The following is a 10,254-nucleotide window of genomic DNA, read 5'->3' as shown; positions in this document are numbered from 1 at the left end:
TACTGTCTCCATGTTATTTTTCATTTGGTTTTTGCTCAGTTGGGGGAAAAAATAAACTCAGCTCTTTTACAGCTAGTGCATTTTTGGGCAAGATGGAGACAAAAAGAACCACTGCAATTCCTTTTACAAGTACACCACAAGTTTCACATGATTCACACAAGTCTCTCCTCTGTCTGCCAGATGTTTTCTCACTAACAGCCCTGTCCAATCTGCCCATCGCTTTCTCTTAACTTCTTTCTGTCAAAAGAATCCCAGACACTAACAGCAGAACTTTCACCAGCTGTCAGTGACGTGAGCTACGCTCCCTCCTCCGTCTCATCTCCCGGAGGGCAGGGGACATGAAACACGTGCACAGCTCTCTTGGCGCCAAGGAGGGGGCCACAGTGTTCCATCTCTCACCAACCCGCAAGGGCAGCATGCTCTTGGGAGCCCACTTTGACCCTGCAAGATTTTCTCATCGATGTTTGTCGCTTCAGACCACGGCATGCATCCGTGCGTTCGCCCCGTGTCCGGACGCACTGCTGCGCTCTCACTCTGCTCAGTGCTGGAAGGTCAGCATCCCATTTCCATGGAAACCGCTCAATGTGAGAAAAGCTTGACAGCTTTGCAGTGCTGTGTGGAAAGTGCCTCTGGGAAACAATCTCATTATAAATGCGGGTAAGGAATGTGGGGCTGAAGTCCAGTCTGGATACCTGTCCTGCTGGGCTTGGCCATCCACCTCAGGAGGCAAAGTCCACCCCCCCCCCCTCCGGGGCCTGTGCTCTGTTAGGTCAAATAGGATAATCTGGGTTTATTTGCTCAGCGGCTCCGATGACGCAGAGCTTTGTGTTCGGCGATGAATTGTGGGTGACGTGTAACTGCTTCCTGCGCTTGCTGCGTCCTGTCCCGCACAGCCCTATCTTACGCTTAACCACTTAATCCTGCCCTCCTCCTGTCAGCCTTTCACCGCTGCGTCATTTACCTCACCGTCCCATCATCGTCCAGCCACCCCAGCGTGTCCCTGGTCCCCCGAGCTTCACGCAACCTGCCTGTAGAAGCGCGTAGTGCGCTCTGTTGCCTCTAGGGGGCAGTGTTAATGCACAAAATCCAGGCGGGTACTGTATCGGCAGCAATAGACTGGACTCTTCAGGCGATTAAACACGAATGAATAAATATGCAGGGACAGTCGCTACTGTGTAGATTTACTGCTTTTCCTATGTTTGTATGTAAGGGTTTTTACAAAAACGCCTTACAATTTAGTCGCATGTGGCCATTTTTGTCAGATCGGGAAAGACGTCTCACTCAGTGCTCAAACTTAATTTGACACAGCTTGTGACTGTGAGTGCACAAAAAAACGACAGATATTAATAATTGTGTCGGACTTTTCTTAAGGAAAAAAACCATTTTGTAGTTAATACTGCAAACCACCGTTTTTACCCTTCGGTGCTTACAAGTGCGATATTTGACTGTAGTTTAGCTAAAATAGACGCGCTTAAACTCAAGGAAACAGATCGCGGACGAGCGCTCCGATTGGTGAGAATGCCTGTCAGTCAAACACACCTCCATTGACGTTGGACGACGCGGGGCGGGTCTTGTCGGAAAACCAGCGCGTGGACAGAGGAGAGAGGCGCTTTAAACCTGCTGAGCTGGTCGCTCGACGTCTCTTATTCCGAGTAGCATTTGCTGCAGATTTACTTCGGCTCGCGCGTAATGTCAGTGTGTCCTCGACATGAGTCCGCTCTGATTTAACCGAGGGGGGGGGCGGGACTTGGCAAAGCAAGAGTCAGCTGCGGAAAAGCTGCCGAGTAAGTGCGTGCAGTTGGAACATCGGTAGAAATTGCGAGGCGTGACTCGCACTCGGGGCCATGGAGTCACAGGCGGACCTGCGGAGAAGCCCGAGCGCTGCAGCGGGCAGAAGAGCCTGATCCACGGAGGAGATCCACTTCTTCTCACGCACTAAGATCTGCAGAGAGAGAGAGTAATGCGAGAGGAGCCCTCGCCGGCCCCAGTGACGTGCTCCCGAAGTGTCCTTCCCTCCTGCTCCTCCTCGGTGACGGCGGAGGAGGAGAGATGGCCCGATGAGGAGAAGAAGCCGGGAGACCTGAGAGCTCGGCACACGTTCGCGATGATGATGATGGCCGACGAGCAGCCCCGGGGCTCCAGCGTCCTCAGCTGGGAGCAAGTGCAGCGCCTGGACTCCATCCTGACCGAGAGCATCCCCATCCACGGCCGGGGTAACTTCCCCACGCTGCAGATGAAGCCCCGGCAGATCGTGAGGATCGTGCGCAGCCGCATGGAGGAGAAGCGGATCCGGGTGCGAGAGGTGCGGCTGAACGGCTCGGCGGCGAGCCACGTGCTGCACGAGGACAGCGGACTGGGCTACAAGGACCTGGACCTGATCTTTTGCGCGGAGCTCGAGGGCGAGAGGGATTTCCAGACGGTCAAGGACATCGTGCTGGACTGTCTGCTGGACTTCCTGCCCGAAGGAGTGAACAAGGAGAAGATCACAGCGCTGACCCTGAAGGTGAGCTCCTCAAGTTGTTCTCAACGCTGCTGACAGAGACATGTCGTTCCAAAGAGCGAGGGACCAGGTCAGGTTCACTGATGCTATGCCATGCCATGGCATGGGGAAACGTTGTTTGTTTGTTTGTTTGTTTATTTATTTTTTCTACGTTCGGACGGGGTGGTGGGAAAAATAGCCGGGGCACATGGTGTTAGTTAGTTACCTTCTCGTTTTGCATTGATTTACCTGACTGACGCTTTTTCCAAAGCCACTTAGTCTTAGTTACAGTTACAGTTAGTTAGTTACTTAGTTACAGTTATTTCCCCGTTTACAGCTGGGTAATTTTTTACTAGAACAATTTAGGGTAAGAACCTTGCTCAAGCCAGGGTACTGCAGCCGGAGGTGGGAATGAAGCCAGCAACCCTTGGGTCCAAAGGCAGTAACTCTAACCACCAGTATGCTACCAGCTGTCCCTGTATAGTTTAGTAAATATAAAGGTCAGGTTTTGTGTGTTTAACCTAAAAATATAATTTGACACAGTCTGCAAAGTAGTGTTATTTTTAACACACTCACTAGATATATTTGCTTACCATCACATATTTAGTTTGATGCGGTGGTGCAGCGGATTGGCCTGCTCTCTGGTGGGTGTGGGGTTTGAGCCCTGCTTGGGATGCCTTGTGATGGATTGGCGTCCCATCCTAGGTGTTTCCTCTGCCCTTGCGCCCTGTGTTGCCGGGTTAGGCTTCGCCTCGCCACGACCCCGCTTGGGACAAGCAGTTTCAGTCAATGTGTGTGTAAAACATTTTGTTTCGCTGCTGCTTTCCCCCAAAAGTGACATACCCAGTTATGTAATTTTCACAATATCTATGAAGAGCACTGCGGCAGAAGGTAGGGCTGGAACCAGCGGCTCCGAACACCACGCCACCCGGAGCCCATTGTAATTGCCGCTCGTGCTGTTTAAAACGCGCGCATTCGCTCGGGAGATGGTGTGTTGAGAAGGCCACCTGTTTGATGGAGCTTTCTTACTGTATGTGCTTGTGTGCAGGAGGCCTACGTGCAGAAGATGGTGAAGGTGTGCAACGACTCGGATCGCTGGAGCCTCATCTCGTTGTCCAACAACAGGGGCAAGAATGTGGAGCTCAAGTTCGTGGACTCGCTGCGGCGGCAGTTTGAGTTCAGCGTCGACTCCTTCCAGATCCAGCTGGACTCGCTGTTGCTCTTCCACGAGTGCTCCGCATATGCCATGTCGGAGACGCTACACCCCACCGTGGTGGGTGAGAGCATGTACGGAGACTTTAACGCCGCGCTCGAGCACCTGCGCCACAAGGTCATCTGCACGCGCAGCCCGGAGGAAATCCGCGGCGGAGGCCTACTGAAGTACTGCCACCTGCTGGTGCGAGGCTTCCGGCCCACCTCGGCATCCGAGATGAAGTCCCTGCAGCGCTACATGTGCTCCCGCTTCTTCATCGACTTCCCCGATATCGGCGAGCAGCAGCGTAAGCTTGAGTCCTACTTGCAGAACCACTTTGTGGGCCATGAGGAGCGCAAGTATGACTACCTGATGACGCTGCATGGCGTGGTGAATGAGAGCACCGTGTGCCTCATGGGACACGAGCGGCGCCAGACGCTCAGCCTCATCGCCATGTTGGCCTTGCAAGTGCTGGCGGAGCAGAACGTCATTCCCAACGTGGCCAATGTGACCTGCTACTACCAGCCGGCTCCCTACGTGGCTGATGGAAACTTTGCCAACTACTATGTTGCTCGGGTACAACCCATCTTCCCGTGCCACAGGCACACTTACTCCACCTGGCTGCCATGCAACTGAGCCAAAAAACCCCAACTTTTACCATTGAGAGATTCTGCATATGTCATGTGCATTCTGGGGATGCATGTGGTTCTCTGCTTCATTTTGAATTAACAAACATGTTTGCCCTTAATGCTCCATGCAAATGGTTGAGTAGTTGACCACTCTGCAGTCGCCTTTGACCACCTTGATGAGCCACATCAGGATCTCAGCTGGACTGCTGTTTAGGCCGGCTTGTGTTGCGTGATGCTGTCGTGATAAACTCTTGGATGAGTTGCAACACGTTCGTGTTGCTTCGTTGAGTTGGTTCAGCTGTTGTTGCAAAGCCATCCCTCCCTCAGGTGAAGGCACCGTATGAGCCCCTGACAGAGGCCATAGTTGCTCAACACTCACTCTGCTGGGGTGGAAGGTGTGGTTCTGTTATTTCACCAGCAAAAGAAAGAGAATTAAAATATTACATGTGCATGACATGTTTTTTTTTTTTTTTTTTTTTCTCCCTCTTGTATCCCAATGCAGAAGGTGACTAGGTTTGTGTGAACTTGTCTAATATGTGTCTAAGTGCCTAATGCCAAGCCTTGGGGCAGGGAGAACAAGTAGATCGCATTGATTTGCAAGTGCTATAATCATGGATGGAAGGCTTGTGAATGTATGACCAAAATCCCAATTTGTGCACCTTCTCTTGATCTTTCTATAAAGCCTGCTTGAGGATTTTTCTTACTTAAGGGAAGTATTTTTTTGCATGTCTCGTGAGCTCTTTTCAGATAAGATGTCTCAACTCTCAAGATACTCTTCCAAGAAGAAGAGAGAAGTGCTGAAAGATGAAACCTGTTGACCTGGAAGTCACGTCACTCTGTTTCCCAATACAGTGGAAATACCAAATAACTCTGAGGTCTTTTACCCCTTGGTGTGACTGTTGGGTAAGGGGACAAGAGGGCTGCTGCAGAAAGTATGAAGGCCGTCCCTTCTGTTAAAGCCTTGTTCACTAGAACCACGAAACGCCCTAACCCAGCCCTGTTGTATAAAGAAGCAGTGTTTGCCTCATGGATGGGACTGTGTTTGCTGTGACACCTGCACAGAGAATTCCACAGCTGCGGTTGAAGCTCTTGAACCGGCATGGCTGTGCGCACAAATCCGGCTGCAGTGTTGGCTCATGCCTGACCAAGTGTTTCCACATTTGGAGCTCTGTTAGCATTCATCTGATTAATGATGCACAGAGGAGGAACCAAGCTGTGCACCAGCACACAGAGTGTGTGTGTGTGTGTGTGTGTGTGTGTGTGTGTGTGTGTGTGTGTGTGTGTGTGTGTGTGTGTGTGTGTGTGTGTGTGTGTGTGGAAGCTGCCTGCTGAGTTCTTCACCTTGTGTGGAAGCTTGGGAATTGGGTTTGCCTCTCATAACCAAGGATACTTTCATAAATCAGAATCCTTGAGCCACCCCTCCTCCCAAAAAAAGTTAGGGCGCTGCTGTAGACCTGTGGTTCCCAAGTATGTTCCTGAGAGTCATGGGACCATTTTGAAAACAAATTACAGAGCAATAAAGTGCCATTTTCATGTAGGTTTATACCTTTCTTCCAATTAAAAACTCTTTGAAAACCACTTAATAATGGTGATTTATATATAAAGTGGTACTGTAGTGGTTAGAGCTGCTGCCTTTGGACCCAGAGGTCACAGGGTTGATTCTCACCTGCAACTGTAGTACCCTTGAGCAAAGTACTTACCCTAATTGCTCTAGTAAAATTACCCAACTTTATAAATGGGTAAATAATTGTAATTTGCTTTGGACAAAAAGAGCCATCAAAATGATTTGTCCACAAGTACCAGTGTTTAGGGTCATTATCCAGGCAGGATAATGTTGTGTTCTAAGGTCACCACCAAAACAGTTTGGGAACCACTGCTGTACAACACAGTACTTTGCTTTTACTCCTCTAAGGGCTTTACCTACAACCCCTGTCTGTGCTCAAAACTGATTATCTGTGCTGTTACTCACTTCTGTGCTGATCATGTCAGTTGCTTGTTTTTCTAGTTGCGCTTAAAGTTTTGCAAGTAGGCAATGTTGCGTGAGTCATTTTAGGAGTTTGAAAACTTAAATTCTGTGAAGCTGAAATGGCATCTCCAGTTTTAACTAGTCATGCAAACAGTGATAGCATATAACTGTTAAAAAGGAGTGTCATATGTGTTGCTTTCATTTGTGGTTTCTTGTTCTGCATTCATATTTGTAATGATAATGCATTAATGTACACTCTGGTATCAGAATGAGCCTGTCATATTTTTTTTAATCAATGCTATTTTTGTAAGTATTTCCAAATGCCACACTGCTTGGGTATCTGTGATCAGACTGCACACAATTGTTCCTTTTTACAGCTTTTTGAAAACTACCTTTTTTCTTGTCGGTCCAATGATATACAACCTTTTCATCATTAAAAAAAAAAAAAATAATAATAATTGAAGAACATACTTGTGTCAGTCTGTTATTGTGAAATTATATAACAAAAATACTGGATATTAAATGTTTTTCTGCAAGTAAATATTTCTTCATGGCTGAAACATGGAAGAAGTTGTAGATCAGGGACAGGGAATCATACTACCCAGCAGTGGTTGGAATTTACATGGAAGTAGGTTTTGAGCTTCGAATTGCATAAATAATAGTAAAAATTATTGTTTTTGCCCATAAAACTATTTAATGACATTTATTTCTGTTCATTTTCTGAGGCCTTGAACACTAAGATACTGGAGGGAAAGTAAACCTGCATGAAGTAAGGTGCTACTTCTCTTATTTTAACTACTGTACTAAAGCCAGCATTTGTTACGTTGCTTTTGCAGGGCTAAATAATGACGTGGTAAGTGGGAACATGGCGTACAAGACCCAACAGTGTGGAGGTACCAGGTTTGGACCAGAACTGCTGTTGGAGGGGGTGTTGTTTAAACTTAGTGCAGGTGGAACTCTGAGTCCCCTGGTGTGCAAGTGAACACCTCCAATGTCATACATACTGTAGATTTCTTGTTAATGTCAGCATGTGAGCTTTTATTCATCTCACACACACAGTCTGAAAGCACTTGTCCCGAGTGGGGTCACACGGGGCTGGAACCTAACCTGGCACCTCAGGGTGTGAGGGTGGAGGGGGGACACCAAGGACGTGAGGCCGAGTCCATCACAAGGCACCCCAAGCAGGACTTGAACCCCAGGCCCACCAGACAGCAGGGCCTGGCCAAAAACCCACTGCTCCCCTTGCAAGCAAGCATGGGTTTGAAAATACTTGCGAGAGAGGGAAAGTTCATGACGATCGGATCGCCTGGAGTCTGCATATGGTTAGGATCAATTTCGGACAATTTTAGCGGACAAAAACGAAAATTATTTTCACACCGAACGATAAAAAGCGGTGAGAAGCACGTGAGCAATTTCTAATTGACAGTTACGCGCTTTTCTAGCAACGTTCACTTTAAATAAAAATGGGAGAGGCTCCGAGCACCGCGACGGGGTCGGATCGGACCCGTGTCTTCTTTACCTACCCACCCACCCGGTCCTCGGGTAGCTCAGTCGGTAAGAGCGTGTAGCCCAGGGCGATTCCGACGACTTGGGTTCGAGACCCGGCGGGCTCGGCATCTCCCAGTGCGTGTAAACAGAGCTGCTCAGCGTGAGGAGTCCGGTCGTAGATCGTTTCTATCTAAATAGTTACAGAAGCGCAGGAAAAGCTCGCTCCCGCAGTAATATATTTCATGCTGTTTTACATAAACACAAGCCAGATCCTTTCTTCCCGTCGATCACAACGGATCAGTCGCTTCTCCACTCGCCGTGGACGTTCTTTGTTAGCCACGCACACGCTAGCTGGGGCCGCTCGTCTCCAGGGGGGAATCGAACCCCAGGCTCGCTGGATAGTAGGACCCGGACGAACCCGCTGTGCCACCGGCCCCCCAGCATCCCGTTCTCACAAAAACCAAAAAGTAGCTAATTTCCTGGCCGTGGCTCGTTACTACCAAAATACAAAACACAGAACTTTCCCGTGAGCGCACTGAACACATCCTCTTTGATATAATAAATCCACCCCTACATGCATAAGACAGTTCGTAACGTAAAGTATTTTGTGTACTGACATTTTTCTTTGTGATCTGTTCACATTTTCTGACAAGTGAGGGGAAAAAAAAGATCCCAGAAACTAGACTGAGTTCCTTGACCGTGGGTGCTACAGCAGTTCGATTTGAACCCAATATCTGCACATGACAACAGCCCCACACAAGACACCACCATCAGCCTCTGCAGAAACACACATGCAGAGCTTTTGTTGTTTTTACTTTCTCTAACACAATTTCAATTTTTCAGCTGTTCTTTGTGATGGTGTTTTGCAGATTTTGGCACACTCTGAATCATCATCATCTTGTGCTCCCCAGGGCTATCGCAGGATATGATGGACACAAAAACCACACCCACTGCACTAATCCCTTTGTCAAAGTCCATGTCTGCTCAACTACATGAAAACAATCCAGTTGAGTTCAATCAGCCAGTGCTCTTTAGTAAATCCCTCCCTTTATTGCCCTGGAGCTCTAAAAAAAACTGAGATTATATAACCACATCATCAGGGCCGAATGAGTTATTCAGAGTCTGTTTTCAAAAGCAGTGCAAAAAACAGATACTCCTCAGTTGTGGTACAGCAGAGCTGATTGGCTGTGTACTCGGAGACAGCCATGTGGCCAAGCAGCAGTGATTTTGCTTTGCAGCATGTCAGCCCTGTGTCTGCGTACGGTCTTTCAATCTTGTAGCCCATTTGTCACGGAGCTCGAGAGAATATGACCCTGTGGCTCACTGCAGTGATAAACGGTGATCTGTTGCCAAGGAGGGGGCGTAATGAAGCCCTCTAATACATTTTCCACTGGCACTTCATTCATGGGGCCGCTACTTCATGCCTTCCCATGAGACAATGTTTCCAGACAAAAAGTTTTACAAAATGAGCAACTCTTAGAGCACGCGGCTGCAGTCTCTGCTGCTCCAACCATATACCTGGACCATAGCTTGGCGGGACCCATGGCCTTCACTTGTTGTTGTCAAAGGGACAAGGTAGATTTTCAGGGAAGCAACAACACACAGATGGCAGCTAACCAAGTTCCACCCAGAAGAAAAGGTGCAATATCCATAATGTAACTTGTTGCACAGAGTAATGACACTTGCTGTCACGCAAAGACAGGGGCACTCTGCCAACTCACACCTCTAGAAGATCATTGACCGGACAGGTTGCTGAGCAAGTAACAATTACCAGTTGTTCTTGGAGACGTATGTCGGTTTTGCAAAAACTGTCTGCTAAATGAAAAAATGTAAATGACTAGTAATAGAGGAATATAATTAATCATTCTCAATAGGTAGTAAGAGCCACTGCCTTTTGCTGGAAGAACTCAGGTTTGACACCCACCTCCTGCTGCAGTAACCTGGATCAAAGTGCTTATCCTGAATTGATGCAATAAAATTATCCAGCTGTATAAATGGGTAAGGGAGAAAAGTATTTGCTAAACCAAAAAAAAAAACAAGAAATATAACACAGATAGGGGGAATAAATAAATATATAAATAATCATTTCTTTAAATTAGTATATTCAGAATTTTAAAACTATTGTTCAACTAGCTATGATTCAACACTTTCATACAATCTGGTATCCTGTGCCTTTTTGCATCTCTGGATGTGAAATAGGCTGTCAGTCTCCAATTTAAGTAATTATACTTTTTTAATGAGAATTATCCTTTTGTTGATGAAAATACAAAAACTATGGAGGAAGATTTTGTTGAGGTCATTGTTCTGTCATGGCAAACACACCTCCTACCTGCCACTCACAGCATAGCCATAGATTACACCAAAAACTATACTGTACTCACTCTGTGTGAGAGTGACACTGCAGATTCATTAGTATTGATGCTGGCTGTGTTATGATAGGTTTGTTATAACTATATTGTTGAGAGCATATTATGAACGGAGCTAGTTATGTACATTTAAT

General features: G+C 47.4%; 1 protein-coding gene across 1 annotated transcript; it reads left to right on the top strand.

The window, feature by feature from the left end:
- The first annotated feature begins 1,597 nt into the window (after positions 1-1,597).
- tent5aa (terminal nucleotidyltransferase 5Aa) lies at positions 1,598-4,755 on the top strand. The gene is made up of 2 exons (XM_018757053.2): positions 1,598-2,503; positions 3,528-4,755. The coding sequence occupies exons 1-2, from the start codon at positions 1,961-1,963 to the stop codon at positions 4,305-4,307; spliced, it is 1,323 nt and encodes a 440-aa protein (XP_018612569.1). The 5' UTR covers positions 1,598-1,960; the 3' UTR covers positions 4,308-4,755.
- Positions 4,756-10,254: the final 5,499 nt, after the last annotated feature.

This window comes from Scleropages formosus, chromosome 8 (assembly GCF_900964775.1).
Source record: "Scleropages formosus chromosome 8, fSclFor1.1, whole genome shotgun sequence".
In the NCBI taxonomy this organism is placed as follows: domain Eukaryota; kingdom Metazoa; phylum Chordata; class Actinopteri; order Osteoglossiformes; family Osteoglossidae; genus Scleropages; species Scleropages formosus.
Note: the sequence above shows the minus strand (reverse complement) of the source record. Positions and strands in the feature narration are given on the sequence as shown.

Bases quoted from the DNA above. Each gene is read 5' to 3' on its own strand.
- tent5aa (XM_018757053.2), top strand. From the start codon at position 1,961: ATGCGAGAGGAGCCCTCGCCGGCCCCAGTGACGTGCTCCCGAAGTGTC. The intron at 2,504-3,527 runs GTGAGCTCCTCA...GCTTGTGTGCAG, and splicing joins TCACAGCGCTGACCCTGAAG to GAGGCCTACGTGCAGAAGAT.